This window comes from Gobius niger (assembly GCF_951799975.1).
Source record: "Gobius niger genome assembly, chromosome: 6".
NCBI classification, from domain to species: Eukaryota; Metazoa; Chordata; class Actinopteri; order Gobiiformes; family Gobiidae; genus Gobius; species Gobius niger.
Window position 1 is genome coordinate 31,850,334 of NC_136857.1, and position 20,070 is coordinate 31,870,403.

General features: G+C 44.7%; 1 protein-coding gene across 1 annotated transcript in view; it reads right to left on the bottom strand.

Moving 5' to 3' along the window:
* Window positions 1-20,070, bottom strand: part of ajap1 (adherens junctions associated protein 1) — a 98,331-nt gene that overhangs the window by 43,568 nt on the left and 34,693 nt on the right. The window contains exon 2 of the mRNA XM_079558067.1: window positions 592-1,226. Coding sequence (XP_079414193.1) covers window positions 592-1,226 — 635 coding nt within the window. The remainder of the gene's footprint in view (window positions 1-591; window positions 1,227-20,070) is intronic.

Here is a 20,070-nt window from a genome sequence, read left to right on the forward strand (position 1 = left end):
GGTTTTCTGGCCAGAGACACCAGGGGGAGATGAAAGACCCTCCAATCATCCCATAAACACTTGTACTACCCCCACAGGGACTACGAAAAGGATTTATTAAGGTAAACACGTTACTTAGTACTGCTTTAATTTACACGTGAAAGTTGTTTTTTTGGATTCAAAGCTCAATAAATCATCAGAAAAAACTAGTCCAAGACTGTAACATTTGGAGTCTGTAAGAGCTACAAAGTGGACATCTTGTTGCAAAAGAGGAATGAAAACCTTAATTTTGAGAAAATGCTTTGTAACATGTAGTAAGTATCACAGCCTTTTTTGCTGTGGCTGTCTCCCTGAAAGGAAATGACCATATTTGGATTACAGCGTCCTCTCAGTCACCTTTCGCAGTACATATGGATACTGAATACATGGATATAAAATCACAAAATAAACATAGTAAAATGTATGTTTCTGACATTAAAACTCAGACGTTAAGAGAGAAAACTAGCTAAAAATCTCAACATTGACCACTGCATGAAAAGTCAAAAACATACATTACCAAAGCATAACATTATAGCTCATTTCACAGAACAATGGAGTCAGCCGTGGCCCTACCTGGAGTGTCCCCGTATGGCTTTGCTGGTTTGACCGTCTCGCCGCTGGCTGGGGCCTTGGTGGTGTCGTGCCTCTTGGTTTCCGGCGTAACCACAGTGAGCGTCCGGTGCGGCTGCCGGGGGGTGCGGCTCGTGGTGGTCGTGGTGGGGGGCAGCGTGGGCGTGGACAGACTGGTGGACACGGTAAAGTTCCTCTCGTCCAGCCCCTCCTCCGTGCCCGTGGGCCCCCAGTCGATGAAGCCGGAGACCGTGGTGGTGTGCGTCTCCTGGGAGACGCTTTCCCGCCGGGCTCGGAGCAGCAGGCGGAGCACCTCGCCGTGGGGGTCCCTGGGAGCGGCCCGCCTCCGCCTCTCCAGTCTGCCCCGGTCCGAGTGCCTGTCCGCCCGGAGGTGGTGCTGCTGGGTGGCGGAGGGGGCGGGGCTCAGGGGCCGGCGGGCCAATGGGCCGACTGTTCTCCAGGGCAGCGGGGCGGGCGTGTCCCGGAGCGGGTGTTGAAGGCGGGGGCGGGGCCGAGGCACGGGGGGCGGGGTCAGGCTGAGGCCGGAACACAGGGACAGGTCAAAGGTCAGGTGGGTCATGGCCAGGAGGATCCAGACGCGCTGACCCATGCTGGAGCTGGGCCTCACCGCGCTCCCACTGCAGAAAGAGATGTTTAAAGAGTCATCAGAACACAAATATACACACAAATATACACCACATATATATACAGAGCGTCTAGAGCAGCAGAGTGGGGAAATATGAACATTTGGGGAAACTAGTAGCGTGCCAACAGTCCCTAACAGTGATGTAGGAGCAGGTGTAGATGTAAACAGTCCTTGTGTCGTGAACCGCAGTCCATGGTAAATGGTCTTAAAGCGGGGGTATTATGCAAAATCGACTTTTTCAAGCTTTACATCATGTTAATATGTCATTCCCTCATTAAAAACATGCCTGAAGTGTTGCCTTGGCACATTCACGTATTTGTGAGTAATCTGTTAAAACTCTGATGGCAGCCATTTTAGGGATAGGTTTGCCAGAGTCCTCCTAGGAACGCCCCCACCTCCTGGAGACGCCTCCGAGCTTTCGTCACCAGCCGAGTAACCAACCACTGCTCCTCAGCAGAACCCCCTCCCCACTGATGCCACAGACAGCGTGTGGAGGGGGCGTGTCGGAAAGGGTCAGAGGTTCTTAAAGAGACAAAGGCCTATTTCAAGACATTCGCTACAGCCATTTTGAGAGAGCAATTTTATACAAGGCAGTTATTCTAATTTACTGCATTTACAGACCAACAGAAGGTTTCGTCATCATTGTAGTGTGCTATAGACTGGTGCTATGTGATTGAAAAAAGCATAATACCATAATAATATAAGTAGGGCTGGTTACTGTTGCACTTTTTTTAAACCAGCACTTTAAAGGGACTATACAGAGTTTTAAAAATGTTAAAAATGTTGTATTGTCATATGAGCTCAGAGCTGTTCACCACAACGGCCTCTAAAATCCTGCACTGTCACTCAGAAAGGTGTTACTTCGGGTCTGAAGTGCCGTCATGCACGAGCTAAATATAGAAGGTGCAGTTACATGTATGACCTGAGGTGGCAGTAGTGAGCAAAAACTGGCCAACTTGCATCTAGCCCCTTTAACAATACCTGTTTTTCAATACCGATACCTGAAATATACTTTTTTGATATATTCACTATAATATTTGTCATCTAGAAGAAGAACACACAAACTAATAGGGAATCATTTGGGTAGAAATGGTGGCCAAAATAGGAAGAAAATGGGGAATAAATTGGCAGAAATAGGGAAAATATTCGCATTAAAATAGTCAATATTTATTGACTAGGTTCGGGAGCAGGACCACGCCTCAACCTATCAAACTTTTCATACCAACCACTCTTGCACCTCGCCTCTCATTACCCACAAGCCATTATATACCGAGCCAAACCGTCGACCCCGTTGTGCCGTGGTCCTTGCTAGTGAACACACAAAACAAACAGATGACAAATGTTCATACACATTCTTATTCACGAACCGTATGGAGGGCCGAATAATTTCATTTTCAGATATAGTATTTGCACATTGGCTCCTGAACCCGCGGCCTAAAGGGAGCATCTCGCACTCAGAAACAGCTATTAGCTCTGATCGATCACGGGAAAACAAGAAAAAAAGCACTAATCAGGTCAATAAAACCAGCAACTCCATCAAGCAGCCTTTAAAATGATCACACACTGAACTGGGTTTGGTGAATTCATAGTTTACTGCACACTTCTCATCGACGATTAGCCGTAGCATTGATCGCGGCGCGCCAACCTAGCCTTGAGCCACTAGCTGCAGCGCTAATAGACTAATGATCGGCGTCTGTTCAAGCGTATCAGGTGGATTTACATACTAAGGAGATCCTGACCTAGACCATGGGTGTGTTGTTCAAATTCAAATGCACTTCATGATGAGGATTATAATTAAATCTCTTGGTCTGGTCTTTTTAATTTTGTCAAAGAGAAAACATTTTATAGGCATGAAATGTAAAAATGACCCTTGCAGCACCCAGGGGCCCAGCACCAGATATTTTACCAGGATATTGATCAGGATTAAGGTTAAAGGGGAAACCAGAGCACCCAGGAAACCCATTCAGACACTTGGAAAACATGTCAACTTCAACACAGAAATGTACGTTTGTAGCGAGAGTGCGAGCCGCAACTGTATAAAAAGAGTTCTAGTTTGCACCTCGAAGCTTCAGTTTCAGAACGGTTGACTCTCTGTGGTGAATGGTTGTATATAATCATAATTAAAATAGTAATTAAAATGCAATGTGTTTATGAGGCGCTTTATTGGACGCTGTTTAGTCTGCACTGACCGGTTTCTATTTGGCTTTGAGCACAGTAAAGATAATGCCCATGTCGTCCCTAACTGTGACTAAGTGCACCGTCTGCAGAAGCGTCCGCCGGACTTTACTGAACTTTGCCTTTAATTAAGCCGCCGTCATGATTTCCATTGTGTGCGAGGAGTTAATGAGAGCTGAAAGGTCGGGTGGGAGGTGGGGGGGGGAGTTGTCAAAGTGGAGCTATTGCGGTGCACTCCTCAGCAGAGCGCTCCTCAGTCAGCGCACAGCTCCGATTCATATCAAGGCGCGGGATTGGTCCGACACAAGGTCAGCTGATCCGCACCCGCGCTTTATCTACTGCAGACACAAAGTCATCACGATCCGAAGGACAGTCCCACGAAGCTCCCGACGAGAGAGAGCCGCGTCATCAGTAACGTCCACTTCCCCTCTCCATTTTCCTTCAGTTTTAGTCGGACTTTTGACGCCACCGTTCTTCATTTTAGCGAAGACTTGTGTGAAATGAGTCTTAAAGCGGTCAAGCAAGCTGAGTCGACAAATCTAGAACACAATCAAGAAGCATTAGAGACAAAAGGATACACTGCTCCGAAAACAATCATCACAACAAACACTCTGAACATACTGCTATTGTTTTTACATTGGGATGAAGCCAAATCTCACAATGGATAAACAGAACAAAACTTCAAAAAGAAGTACTTGATGTCTTTCAGCTGCTCTGTGGCGGTTTGCAGCCGAGTGTGAAGCGGCCGGGATGAGGATCAGCACCTCCAAATCTGAGGCCATGGTTCTCCTTCCCCTCTTCAGGTCGGTGGGGAGTCCTTGCCTCAAGTGGAGGAGTTGAAGTATCTCGGGGTCTTGTTCACGAGTGAGGGACGGATGGAGCGTGAGATCGGCAGACGGATCGGTGCGGCGTCAGCAGTGATGCGGTCGCTGTATCTGTCTGTCGTGGTGAAGAGGGAGCTGAGTCGGGGCAAAGCTCTCGATTTATCGATCGATCTACGTTCCCACCCTCACCTATGGTCATGAGATTTGGGTCATGACCAAAAGGACAAGATCGGATACAAGCGGCCGAAATGAGCTTCCTTCGCAGGGTGGCTGGGCGCACCCTTCGAGGAAAAGAGCCAGCTGAGGTGGCTAGGGCATCTGTTCCGGATGCCTCCTGGTCGCCTCTCTCGGGGGGTGTTCCAGGCATGTCCTATTGGGAGGAGGCCTCCCACGCTGGTGGGGCTATGTCTCCAAGCTGGCCTGGTGTCGCCTCGGGGTCCCCCCAGAACAACTGGAGGAGGTGTGTGTGGATCGGGAAGTTTGGGCATCTCTGCTGAGACTGCTGCCCCCGCGACCCGGCTCCGGATAAAGCGGAAGAAAATGGATGGATGGATTACAAGACAGAACCCTCTCGATGACATTGTCCAAATATTTTGACTGTGTGCATTCATCAAAAAATATGCTCTAAAACAGTGTACCTCGGGTTGGAATTACTTCAGATTAAAACATAAAGTGAAACTGACTGAGTATTTTACCTTCATTTTGAACACAACGCCGTATGAAATACTGAATAGTCTTTGCTCAGTCAGTCACTTTGTAATCATAATGGCAAAATCCTGGAGTTTTAAAACAAATTCAGCCTCAGTTCTGACTGAAAGTTTACACAATGTTTTGTTAAAAAGTTTTGTCCTCTGTTTTTGAATATCAAAATGTCCCCTCATTCTTCTGCTCGATTTCAATGTTTATGAATCTTACGAAAGGAAATATGCCATTGTTTTTTTAGCATTTGTGGCAATAGAAATATAGTATTTATGCATTCACATGGGATTAAAAAGCATTAAATGTGACACATAGCATGGGCATCTCTGTCTAAGGTCTGTTTCTGAGGTGATCATGGACTGCTGGACTGTTGTCTTTTTGTCGTCTATTTGTAATGTATACTAACCATGAAAGTGGTGCTGTGGAGATTGGGGCTCCTGCGATGGGTTTTAGGGGGTGTCCCATCACTGTGTGTTGAGCTGTGGAGAAAGGCTTAACTGTTCTTTATTTTAGGTTGACCAGAACATCTGCCCTGGGACTATAGATGAAAAAAGCAATGTCCCCGATGGGCACTAGCACACAGACCAATTCAAACCCCTTGAAGGGCCAAGGTAGACCACTAACTCTGACCATGCACCCCTGGACTCTTCTTTTCTCTTGCCCCTTGTTTATTTCCCCCTCAATCTCAAGCAGTTTTACCACTGGAAGCGCATGGCAACTGCTACAACAAATCTGTAAAACAATTCTGATTCATCATCTTCATTCATACCAAATGGGACATCTTTCACATCATAACCATCGAGAGATCAGCCTTTGTATCGTTTTCATTTTTCTCTTGGGGAATGTTTCATGTGTCTTCATTTGTATTTATAAGCAAACAAACCCAGCAGTGTTTGACCCCGAGAAATGGAGAAAAAATGTACTAATTGCACATTTTGGACGCAATCCAGGGGTTTAGACACTTTCTTCCGTCTTTGCATCAACAAAAATGATGCTGTATCAGAATGCTTTTAGCGGCTTCTTTTTAATTGCTTGCCAAAAACATCCAGAAATGTGGTCACTGTAGTCCTTCGCCTTGAAGTTAGCCCTGAACAGACACAAAAGTCACGTCATCCAATCCATCAAGGACGGCCCCACACCACAGGGCCAGTCCTCCCCTGCGCCCTGCCCCTCCTGCTGGGCTCTGAAGTCGGGCCCGGGTCAGCCTTCAGCCATCTCCGGGCTGAAGGCACATCGATTCCTCGGGGACGCAGCTCATTACAGCGCGCCGTCTATAGTGTGGGTGCCGTCCTTGGTCGGCACGGCCCCGGAGGAGCTTTGAAGCAGCGAGGTGATGACAAAGTGGCAGGTCGACAAAGGGAGTCACAAAGCACTGTGCAAACTAGAAACAGAGGTGATTCAAGATTCAAGGAAAAAAAACAGCAAAAGAGGCTATTTAAAAAATCCCTTTTTGAAGAGTTTCGATTGACCATATCTCAGCACAGATTCCAACACTATTCATTATCAGGTTGATCTTTTTTGTGAGCGTTCAGCCACATATGGAAAGGGTGTGGAGGACATATAAGTAGCAGGATTCAGACTGAGCATGTTCAGGCTGTGAAATCTGGTCATCCTTTTCTAACTAATTATCTAACTTCACTTTTGCTAATAGCTGCCAGTAATTGCTTTAAGCTTGATTTAATCTGCTTCGCTCCCAAAGCAATGGAGTTACAAGGCCGTCCTGTGTAGAAAAGTGACTCCACATTCAAATGTACTGAATCAGCAGCTGCATAAAAGCCTTAATCCTCCCAGCGTGCGGCCTGGAGAACACCTGCCCTAATGCCGCAGGAGCGTGGAACAAGGTTAAGGGAAAGTTGTCCTCGCTGCTGGGGCAAACTGTCAAGAGCAGGGCCCGAAACACCTTCTGCACTTTCTGTTCATGGACAGGAGTGTGTAGGAGGCACACTCCGTCCGAACCGTGCCCACAGCAGGTTCGCTTGTGGAGACTGGTGACTGACACAGTGGCTACGTTTACATGCAGGCCACAAATCTGATCCTGATCTGATTTCTGGAATTATCCCATTATTGAAGTGGCAGTAAAACCAGTAATAGATGTAATCTGACTTCTTTCTATTCATTCACACGTGCTCATGTGCCAACCAGGTAAAACAGCAAAAACACCAATTTATGTAACAAACATAGTAAAGATATAATAAAACAAAGCCGTTTCCATGAAATAAATCCCAATTTTTGTGCTATTCGTATTTCATTTACCTGAGATCACTACAATCACTTAACACATTGAGGCCGCGCTGTTTTTGGGACAATCCAGACCATTTTACATGATATTTGTAGCACCACAGCGTATTCTATGTTATATCTATGGACACATGCTGTGGCTTGGTTGAAAGACGAGACTCTAAACTCTCCGTAGGTGAAAACAGTCTAATTCTAATTGCCTCGGTTCCTGAGAAATCTAAGCTAAACAGAGGCTAGTTTTGATCAAATCACAGATTTTTTTCTAGATTCGGAGATAATTAGTGTTTTATCAAACTCTCTCCTTTCTGATTAACTCCTCTCTCCTCAGGCACTAACGTTATGTGAAGAGGCAAATGCCTCAATATCTCAGTTTCAAATAAATTTTCAACGACAACATCTCGGATTGAAGACTTTATCAGGATGTTTCTCAGCCGTCCTTAGACCGATTTTGACCATTTAAAAACCCAGAGACATGTTAAAATCTCAACTGTTCCGATCTGCTTTGTCAAACGCGCTCCAGAGAGCGAGAGAGAAGTATCGGCTTTACAGCTGTTCGCAACGTAACCAAAAAATATAGAAAAGAAACAAACTGATATGTATGAAATGTCCAGATCGTGACTTTCACAAGTTTTTCATCGTCATTTATTCAACTTCTGTTCATCACAGAGCTACCAAAATCATTTCAGGAAAAAGAACAAACAACAGAAAAACTATTTTTTTGCACTCAATGTGTTAAGAAATAAAAAAAAAAAAACAGGTAATGGATTTGAAGATTCTTGGTTATAATCCACCTCAAAAGCTTTGTTTCCAAAACATACAAGCTGAGCGTCATCCAGGAACAGCCCAAACACGAGCCTCAAATCAAAATGTGCATTTTATTTTGCTATGAACACAATGATTTTGTTTTCTATTTTGTTTTTGTCCAGCTTTATCATAAATTAGAATACATAGCTAATTTTATTCTGACTGTAAGTACTGCCCAATAATGAACATTCAGGCTGTTTTATTTCAATGAAACCATGAGAGAGCTGAACCGTTACACTCCTAATAATCAGATTATAATATCTGAGTTTTCTGATCACTCCAGTCTGTTTTTCTCACCATCTAATGTAAACTCTTACTAGCTTTGGCATGGGTAAAAATGTGCTATATTTGGACACATAATCGTGCATTCAGACTGCTTATCTGTCACAAATGTTTACAATGTTGATCTAGCGTGGCGAAGGAAATGTACTCTACGACAAGAGAATGAATTGGTGACGACAGGTTTAATACTGGTGTCGGTGCCGCGGTGCATGAATAATGAGAGTGGTTTTTGAAGCCTCTCCAGTCCTTTGCCCTTGCTGCTCCTTGTGTGCAGCTTAGTCCAAAAGTGGGCAGAGGAGCGCGTCTAACAAACAGGGCTCAAAGCCAGCTCGCGCCGCTTCAGGCCGACGGGCTTGTTGTGTCTACCTCACCGCATTAAACACGTTAAAACGCTTTGGCCCGACGTGTCAACAAACAACGCTTTCATGATGATGTAATCGGCTCTGTTCAGTTGTGCAGGTGTGAGTGCACTCATTTGGGTGTCAGTTTGAAACGTTTGCTGCGGATTACTGACAAATTTGATCTCACGCTCCACCCGTCCCTCACTCATGAACAAGACCCTGAGATACTTGAACTCCTCCACTTCAAGGAGGATTCCCACCCTCACCTTTGGTCATGAGATCTGGGTAATGACTGAAAGGACGAGATCATACAGTCAGCTGAAATGAGTTTCCTTCGCAGGGTGGCTGGGCACACCTTCGAGAGCGGGTGAGGAGCTCAGTTACCCGGGCTGTTTCAGATCGCCTTTTGGGATCTTTCCAATTTGCCATTGCGACATTTTCAGCAATGGAATCAGAATAACGCATCAATCTAGGTTTCAATGTATGGTTTTATTTTGTTGAAACCGGTTGGGTCAGCTTTAGCTTTTGCTTTATAAAACAATAAAAAATGTTGCCTTGTTTTTTGCAGTTCAAATGTTACATTCATGTGAACTTTGGAGCTCGTTTTCCTGAGATGTGCTCCAAGTTGTGTTCATTTGATTTTATGACGGAAGGTGAGGACTTTGATTTCATCAAATGAAAATGTCTTTTATCACAGATTAGCGTTTAGCTGTTGCCTGGCTATTCCCAGACTAAAATCCCAAGTTATATTTAGTCTGGGGACCACCAATTCATTTTCTCGTAGGAGAGGTGTGGTTTACGATCGTCCATAGCCGAGTATTGGGCGCCACGGATGTCTATCATGCGTCTGCACGTAGCCACAGCCAATCGTATCATCGTATGAGATGACGTATGACGTACCCGCTGTAAACTTTTGAGCTAAACTATTTAGAACAAGGTCCAAAGTTTGATCGAAAGATGGCGTTGCGTCTGCTGCTGTCATGTTGGATTCATGAATAAACAAACTACAAGCTTCCGTATATCGAATAGTGCGTCATCATCTTGCCGTCCCTCCTTGTTCTGTGATTGGTCCCAAATCCATAAGATGATTTGGTTGTTTCCCCAGTTAAGCGAACATTCATGTGCATTTTCCAGCAGAGGACCACATGAACATGTCAAAAGCTCAATCAATCAGACAGGAAGTACATATTAGAATTACTCTGAAAAAAATATCAAAATATTGTTCATTACAAGTCTGTAGGATCTGCTAAAGTGGAGAGTGCAAGAGTGGAATCAATGTCATCGATCGATCTCAACGATCACTGTGCAAATAATCAATGTTCTCACTTGCCGTGCCTTAAATCAAAAGAACATACCGGTGTTTGTATCTTTTAGTACAGAACAGTATATTATTTGTGAAACCTGTTCACAAAATAAACCTTAGAAATAACATGATTTGAAATGTTTTGCTGCCATAGAATTTTACGAGTGGCAATAACTTTTTACAGTGAGGATACAGAATTGTTTGTGTGGCAATTTTTGTGGGGTCTTAGCCAAAAAAGTTTGGGCATCGCTGGAACAGTCATGTGAGATGACACAAAACTCCATTGACTGCAACATAGTGACAAAAACCACATTTTTTTTCACTTTTTTGAACACTTTCCATGATCGAAAATGTGCTCCAACACAGCTCTGTCTAGCACAATTTTGCATCCACGAGAGGACGACCCACGCAGCGCCTCGCTCATATTGTTTGTTTGGTTTTATTTTCCGGGAGGAATAGTCAGTTCTCATTACACTGCATATATTCTCCATTGCTTAACAGGGCGTTTTTTTCCTCGGCACTTGATCTAATTTCTTGCTTAAAAGCATTGTGTTGTTGCCTCGGCTTTGGCATTTTACATTTTTGAAATAATGTCTCTGTAAGAATTCAATAATAACAATGAAATCCAGGCGCTAGAGCTGGGAAGACTTTGCCTGGAGCTCCTCCTGCTGGCGACAGTAGGAATAACTCACTTTCAGTTTCGATTCACGCCGTGGTTTCAGCACAATCTGATAAACACACAACGGCTCAGAATGAATATAACGTTGGACTGTGGACTTTATAAATGTGGAGAACAGTTCTGAGTTTTGACACGTACAGCAGTTGTATCCAGGAAGTACAGAATGAAATGCTGACACCGCCATACCCGAAGATTACTCAAAACTGCGTGAATATACTTGACAGTAAATCTGTGCAGCGTCACCTATTGTTCTGGAGTGCACTTTTAACAGAGTTAGTCAAGTTACTTTAAAATAGCTACAGCTCTAGTTACTTCTTTCAAAAGTACCTTAAGTTACCCGTTACTTTCAAAGTAACTAGTTACTAGGAAAGTACGCACAATTCTCTTATTAATGTATTGCCTCCCTAACTGGACAGTCAGGGAGGCTGCCAGTCTTCTGGTTAGCTTACATGATAGTCCTATCCCATTGATTCTGCCACAAGTGCATTGCTCCACCTAGTGACCTGAACATAAAATGGTGTTGTAGTCGGCCCTAGTGTGAGTGCAAATGGATGAAAGGAATGAAACCAAATTATAATTGATGATATCTGTGTTATGTGTCATTTCTATTGTTTCAACCCTGTACAAATACACACACATTATTATGGGATTGGTGCAGCACAGTGCTATAAATCTATTCACTCTGGTGCCTCACCTGCACCTTTTACATCCACCACGGAAACTGTGTATCCACAAACATAGGTGTGTGTTTGTCCTGATTGGTCAACAGTGTCAACAATGTCACAACATCGCAGTGCAAGGCTGTTGCGACTACGACGCCTTCAACTTGGCTATAGCTCTGTCAAATGGAGATAAAAGTCGGCAGCACAAAGAAGCGGGACGTATTTCAGTAGATTTAATAAGAAAAGGAGACGGGCCTCAGCCTCGAGATGGAGGAGACAGCGGAGAAAGGCTAGCTGCTAACGCTGAGGTGAAGTTGAACAGTTCGTCTCCAAACTCAGTAAGTTCCGCTAAACTCTGTTCGCGGTTCAAATGTAGCTTGAAATGGTGGCTCTCGTGAACTTTTGGTGATTTAAAGTTGAGCTGTTTTGTGTGGGGCTGTGGCCATGAAATGAGTTGTTTGTGCCGCTGTTTTAACAGAGAAATGAAAAAGGAGGCGCTGCGGTGTTTTTCTTTCTTTCTTTCGCTCTGTCATTGGCCGCTGCATTCTGTGTGTTCACTTTGGGGACTTTCTAGTTGCGTCTTTCTGCTGCCCACACTACACGATTCTAACGCGAGTCCAGTCGTGACCCCCCCACACTACATGACCCGACTTGACTGCCTTCGAATAGACACAACGCAAGAAGACTCGGCGCAAATTAGAATTAGAGCAAAATCTGGCATAAAAGTCGCGTAGTGTGCGCTGACCTCGCAGGCGGGCGGATTACGAGTAACAAACCTATTTAAATCACAACACTGGCTTTTAATATGAGCAAAACACATGGACACAATGGCTTTTTACTGTGGAGCTTTATAGAAATGTAGTGGGTAAGTCAACAACTTAAGAGTACAGTACTTAAAGCAAAACCTCTTGAAGGGCCAAGTCAGACTTTTTCCCAAACGTGGTTCTAAAAAGTCGAGAAAAACTCCATATTATGGGGCCTTGAAGTGTAAACCTGAGCCTCACGAGCCGCGGCGGACACTCCTCCCGGAGCAGGCGGCGGCGTAACGTCTCCCGACATGTTTATAATGAAACGATGGTTCCGGAGAGCGCGGGGCTGCAGATGGCTGCTGAAGTGCGCAGCCAGATTGCTTTCTGGTGCCTGTGTCCCATTTCACTGGCGGCACATGCTTCATCATACTGTCATCATCATCCGCGCCGCAAAGTTAAGCCGCGTGCAATATGGCAAGAAATCCCCTAACACGCCCCTCCCCCACCCGCCCGCTTCTGCCCAAAAGGAGGCAGCAGGAGGGGAAGTCATTGCAGATCTTCATTTCTGCAAAGAGATAAGATTCATTTACTCCCGTCGACTGGAGTAACTCTTGGACGGAAAGTTCTTACTGTCAATTCGGACAGTCAGTGTCTCATCAAAAGTCAAACGCACACCTTTGAGTAATCTTTGAATCTTCCCCGGTGACTGTTCTTTCGTCACATCTCCCTCTCATCCTTTTGCCGCAGAGTAAAACCACGCCATAGCTTCACTACAGCCACACAGGCTTTTCTTCCTTTTCTTTATTGAAACAACTGCACGCCGAAGGTGAGCAAGATAAACAAGGGTGGGAGGAGCTTAGAGTGACATCGCTTGAAGAAGATGAAACTACCAGATAGTTTGTTACACCAAATACCCGCAACAAGCTTAATGTTCGAAATGTTAAGGTTTATTTTTTTGGAAACATCAGAATCTTCTCAATTTTTTCTGTTCTTTTCTATGTCAAGCTTAAATCAGACCGTCAATACTCACCCGACCCATAGTTTACAAAAGACAATAGAATGATGTCAGCTTTTACCAAGTACTCTCGCACTCTTGACTTGTAAGTGTGCTAGTGGACTTTATCGCCCCCTCACTGTGCAGGGCCTGAGGACGCAGCCCAAGACACAGCGCGAAGATGAAAACAAAGAAGCCTGTGATTTCGCGAATGGCGGTGATTGACAAGCGTATTAACCAATCAGAGAGAAGCCAGATATGATGAATAAGGAGACAAATGTGAGCCATCTACGTCGTGTTTGCCACAAGGATTGATTACCAACTCTGTTCTGATGTTAAAAGAATGTTCAACGGCTGTTTCAATCAATGTACCTTTGGGACGGGACAAAAATGCTTTCAATGCATGGCAACAACATGAAGGAAATGCTCTTAGAAAAGACGAAGCAGGCGCATCCTTGTTAACTCATTGACTGACAGCTATTTTCAAATCAGAGAGCTCCCCACTGCCTGAGGTTTTTCAGGATTTTGACTGTTTTTTCAAGACCCACAGAAAATTCAGGGCTATGTCAACACGAAACCCACCAAAAGAAAGATTACACTCTCTCCTTTCAAAAAAGTTTGTTTGTACCTCTTTCCATTCTTTAGTAATTGTCCGTAGATAATAGGTGAGATCATCCAAAATGCTGTTTTCTGAGAAAACGAAAGAGCAATGTGCCACCTAGTGACTCAATAAAAGAAGTTGTAGTTCAACTAAGATTTTAACACCAGATATACTCAAGGCTTTGCTGCAGCTGTTCCCATTGAAAAACCGAATTGACGTCATTGTCAGTCAACGTTCGGATTTCATTTGACGTCTATAGATGTCATTGGCAGTCAGTGAGTTAAAGGAACAGGCCACCGTTTTTCCATTCTGAGATATGTTCTTACCTGAGCTTAGATGAGTTGATATGTACCTGTCTGGTCTTTGTGCGTGCCCGTGGAAGAGGGTGGTAGCTTCCAACTTCACCCCCTTTTGGAGGCCAAACGCTAACAACATCATTGGTCATTGTGCATGACTGAGCGCACGCACAAGACGGGTACGGGTATCAACTCGTCTAAGCTCAGGTAAACACAGAGGAGCCATTCCGCAGCCATCAACCAATCTCTTTATTTTCATGAGGGAACGCTTCTCTCAAGAGTGTTAGTCTAAAATCAACTTCTTTAGAGCTTTGTGCCATGTTTTAATGTTGCTCCCTCAAGCATAACATACCTGGAGCTGTACAGTGGCGCAAAAAAGTATTTGCTCAGTTCCTCATAGACTTCCTATTGGATTTCCCACTGTATATGTGAGTGTTTTGTGCATGTGTAAGCGCATACTATGCTCCGCCTGTTTGCTTTTCGCTCCTCTACATAACCACCTTTCTCTGATTCCCATCTCTGATAACTCAATCACTTAGGCAAAATCATCCACCGAAGACTCACTGACTGCAGAGAAACACGCCGTGGCCCGCTCTGACACCGGTCTGGCCATGTCCTGACGGTACTCTACGGAGGTCCGTCCTGGAGGGGCTTACCAAATACCTGCAAAAGCGCGATGCCCGTTCTTTCAGCGACTCGTCTTCTAGATTTGAGGGAAGACAAGAATCCCATGCATTTGAGAACATGTTTGTCGAGGTCCACGCGTAACAAGACCCCGATGGCGTTCTCCGTCGATGCCATTACCTATGTTGCTGCAGCCTCTGCGTTTTGCTAATTTGGTTTCGATTTGGACAGATTGATTGACACGAGCGGTCTTGAGGGGCGGACATGGCGGCCGCGGCGGTGTGTGTTTGCGTGTGTGTGTGACGGGGTGTTGATGAGACGCCTGGAGCCATGCTTTGAAGGTCAGCGTTGATTTCTGACAGACAGGACCCGAAGCACGCACTGAGCACCAGAGCAGCTGCTACATACATCCGCAAAGACCTCAGAGCCCAGAGTCAGGCGAGAGGTGCACAACATGGAGCTGTGCACGGGAGAAGACAAATAAGAAGAGTTTAAAGTGGACGTATCACGCATATAACAGTGGCTTAAACCTCAGCTCAGACATTGTACTTAAAATAATGCCTAGGAAATTTAAGGAGCACGGGCTGCTCTCATTGAAGACATTCCGACATGAATGAACACATGGGATTATGGAGGAAACAAAACAGGGTAAAATAACTCCAAATATCTTCCTTTCATTCTTGGCCTTTTCTCAATGAGCTACATAAGGTCGTCCATGAAATGCTTTCACAATTTGTGAACCACTAACCATTTGCCAAAGACTGTTGTTTCGGACCACACTATTTTTTCCCCACTTTTCAAAATGGTAAATGGTCACCTTCTCTCTCCTCTGGTCCCTGACCCACAGTTTGGGAACCACTGATTTAAAACCGAAACTGAAACCTGCTCCTGACAGTTTCTATCTTACTCCTGACTGAGAATTAGCCTGATGGTAATTGAGAACTAAGGCCCTGTCCATACGAAGTCAAGCTGAGGACCAAACGCAAAGATATTTTATCAATCCAGTGTATCGTCCATAGAGCCCGGCGTTTTGGGGGTCTGTAAAGGAACATTTTCCAAACTAGGTCCCAGAGTGGAAAGATCTCAAAACGCCGCTTACATGGCGCCGTTGTTACGACGACTCCACAACCTTTACTAAAGCGATGACATCACAGCACCAGAGTGGTGTCTGTGATCCATAATCTACTGACCTTAGAATGAGTTTTACTCATGGATCTATGATGGTTTGACTCCGCTCCTCTTTGCTCCACTGCAGTCCACAAGCCACAGGTGACAAGAAGAAAAACACGGCCGAGTCAGTCTGTGTTTTTGGACTGACAGTAAAAGTCACTGACTGGTTTTTCTGCTTTAGTCACGTTACGTCTGAAGAATAAACTCTCCTCCTTGTCTCTTCTGTAGATCGTAAATCCTTGAATCAGTTTCATTTTCACTGTTTACATTCATACAAAGGTTTACTGCACATGCGCCTCTACATCTTGTTCTATTATCTGTGTTAGCGTCACAGCGCCTCACACAGGCCTGGAGGATGAATTGCGCCGTTTTCACAGACCCATGTGGACGCACACATTTACAAAGCTGGCTTCAGGCTTACAAAGAAGGTTTCTGAAAACATAAGCGTTTTGTCTTCGTGTGGATATAGCCTAAGATGCAGTTACTGAAAGTAACTTGCAGCACCCATGAGAGCCGCATGGATTCAACTCCCCTTTGAGGCAAATACAACAGCTTCTATTCACCAAACTACTGTCCTGATATGAGAGTCCTCTGAAGAGAGTTTAAATGAGTGTGTGGCCGATGCCGCCTCGTGTCCACGTTTAAGCGCACCGCAGAAACATGAGGCGAGCTGCGCCTGGGAGACGGGAGGAGAGCGGAGATGCACTCGCGCCTCAGGGGTGACGGGGGCATCCACTTCAGCAGACTGCTCCATTTTGGTGATGTATGTGGCAAAGTAGGCGGAGAGTGAGCGTTGTCAGAGACTCTGACTCTGTCCATTAACAAGCGAAACAAAACCGTAAATTGACTGAGATACGAGGCCCCTACGTAACTTTGCCTAGTCCTTGTATAGGAAGAACGGCCGCTCACCACTGCCCGAGATGGTTCTTTACTACAGATCTACAGGCCCAAAGAATCAAAAAAACAAGCATGAGACGAATTTCCAGTTCACCATCTCTACACTGTGTCAGGTCATCACTGGGTCATTTTGAAGCGTTATCAAAATGATTTGACATCAGAAAATCCACATGTTACCGATGCCTGACATCCCCCCTATACCCCCTGAAGCCTGTGCCCAGCATGGGGCCTCTCTCCGGGCTGCTGTGCTCTTTCATCTGTCAGACATCTCCTCCTCCTCCTCCTCGGCTCCATCACGCCCCGATCAGAGGAGCAGGCCGAAACAGAAGCCCGTCTGAGATGAACTCACTCTGGGATGGAGCTGTCGACGGCAGCAGAGCACCCTGGAGTTGGGTGAGTTCAGCCCGATTGATGTTACAGTGCAAGAACATTAGCGCAGCGATCAATCCGGTTGATATTGTTAGTGAAGAGAGTTTTAGAGTTCGTGCTGAGTGGATCAAGCACAACTCATTTAAGCCAATCACAAACAAAGCCGCAACTATTTGGTTCAACAACACCCGAAAATCACCAGACCAACAACTCAGACCGCTCACTGTAAAATGTCTATAGCACTTAGTATCATTTCTGAAGCAATCTAGTTCAAATCTGATTTATTAATGTTTATTTCAATACATTATTTAGTTGCAGAGCCAAAATGAAGGCCCGGAAATGTCATTAAAAAACATTAAATTACATTTAACTGGCATATATTGCTTGAAGACATCACCAAACTACTTTTACTGCATAACTTTGTCAGAAATGAAGGTCTCCAACACATTCAGCTACAGTTTCAGCAGAAATGATGACCCTATTTTTTGCTCTAAAGTTGCTCTTTGTGTCTGAATTGCTTTTAAACTTTGTGTGTGTGGCATTAAAGATATAGTGTCTGGGAATTAAAAGCATTCAATTGCTAATGATATTGTCTTGCAGTCCTCTCATAACCCTCACCTCAATGTCCCACCAACCCTACTTTGGGAAACCCTGCACTAAAGTCATTACAGTATCTTTTATAAGTGTCACATGTGTCTGTAGGTCTACGGCAGCGTACCTGGAGTTTTTTCAATGTCGCAGAGTAGTTGGTTCGCCTCGATGTGAGCCCAAACAGATCGGCTCGGGCCTCCCGAGATGAGACCGAATGTTCAGATCTCCTGACATTATAGCTTGAAGCACAGAGTTGTAGCTCAGGAGCAGTGTGCCATTTTTGAAACAATACTTCGTGTGTGGGATTATGAGAAGCCAAACACTCTCACCGCCGGTCTCTCACATGCGGAGCAAAAGCAAACAGTCGGATCGGTTCATTGGGGAGGCAATTAGATCAACACTTACTTACAGCCGAGATTTCCGCTAATCCTAATATCTGTTTACAATAGTCTTCAGGTGAGCTCACTGGAGACGCAGCGCTGTTTACTCATATTAGGCCCCAGATTTGAAGCTCACGGAATCTCCTCTTGAACCCGCTAAATAAAGGGAAGGGCACAATTTACACTTGCAACTAAAAATCAGCAAAGCGTAAACCAGATCGATAAAATACAGGCTAATCACAAATGTCCCCCGCAAATACTCTGGAGGGAAAGCCGTAGCGGGAAAGCTCAGTGAGGGAATTCAAACAACACTCACCAAGAAAATGAGGATTCTTCAGACTGCTAAATATTTTATTGTACCGGAAAATGTTTGTTGAGGATTTCACTAATTGGGTTTGCCTCAAAGTGGACATTTCCTGCATTACTGAATATTAATTTTGTTTTTTTTGGCGATCAGACCCTGGCGGTAGACATTAAAGGGATATTTCAGGATTTTTGACATAGGGCCTCATTTCCTAGTTATCCATAGTGTTGCTGATTTCTGGAGAGATACAAGTTTGAAGCTCTTTTCAAGAAACATTTCGACTAAGGTGAAGCCAAACTGTAGAAAATGTGCTCAGTTCAGGTGGAGGTAAAACATTTATACCTTCAGACATTCGCTTTGGCGTGCTAGCAGTTCTGCTAAGGGCTAAAAAAGTTTCAATGGAAAGTTCATATGAGTTCAGGAAGACGTCGGCCACAATTAGTTCATTCCTGATTTCACAGTCTACTCTATAGGACAGATGGCAAGAAGCAAGACTTGGCTTGTCAGGATTTCAAACTGACCTGGAGCACCCTCTGCTGGCATCGGTGGGAGATACACATCACAAAACCATGAAAACAAGACTTCACTTTCAGCTAAAGGCATGCTTGCAAACCGTAGGAGCCATGATGAACACACCTTAAGCGCTAAAACTTCTCCGGTGATTGAATATCGAGGCAGTATCGTGTTTCATCTGAGGTTATACATCCTTTCATCTCTAAGCCCTATCAGCTGGTTTCAAACAGCTCTGACCAGCATCTCATACTTTGTCATTTACACAACTGCATTTCCGCTTTAGTCCCATGCATAAATGACACAGCGCAACTCTTGTGTAAAGCACGCCCTGAGGCGAGCGGCCGAAAGGGCAGAGCTCGACACGGAGAAAATCAATCAACTCAGCCAATGCAGAAGCACCAGGGTCTTTTTTAAAGTCAAGTTTGTTTCTTGGCTCATGTGAGTACAGGGAGTTCATAAGTTAAGTATGGATAAAGGGGAAGAGTAAAATATGACTAAATAAGAATGAAAAGAGAAGACTAAACGACGAACCTCATATCATTTATATTCACGGCCAAAGGAAGAGCTCTGGGCTTTGTTCATGTGGAGAGAGGACCTTGATTAAACAGGATTATACTAAATATTATAAATGCAAAGTTGACCAAATTAATGTTAGATGTAGTCGAATAAATCTACAATCTCTTTGTCTTTTTCAGTTCAAAAGACAGAGACTTAAATGAAATTAAAGCACGCTAACCTTGCTTCCCATTCTGGGACCTATAGCTTCTGAAAATGATTGTTTATAAGTGATTGTGCGTTAAGGCTTTTCTTTATGGCCTTCATGTGGATTCGGCCATAGAGAGAAACACTTGATAAGGAGCTGTCATAGGGTGAAATGATCACAAAATGACCTCAAATTAAAGGAACAGGCCAAAGTTTTTTCCATACTGAGATATGTTCTTACCTGAGCTTAGACGAGTTGATGCGTACCTGTCTGGTATTTGTTCATGCCCTCAGTCACGCAAAATGACCAAAGATGTTGTTAGCATTTAGCCCCTCCCAACATATTCCTATGGCTCCAAATGTCGTGAAGTGAGAAGCGACCAAGCTCTTCCACAGGTACGCACAAAGACCAGACAGGTACACATCAACTCGTCTAAGCTCAGGTAAGAACATATCACAGCATGGAAGAACTGTGTGCCCTCAGTCACGCAAAAATACCAAAGATGTTGTTAGCATTTGGCCCCTCCCAACATATTCCTATTGCTCCAAATGGGGTGAAGTGAGAAGCGACCAAGCTCTTCCACAGGTACGCACAAAGACCAGACAGGTACACATCAACTCGTCTAGCTCAGGTAAGAA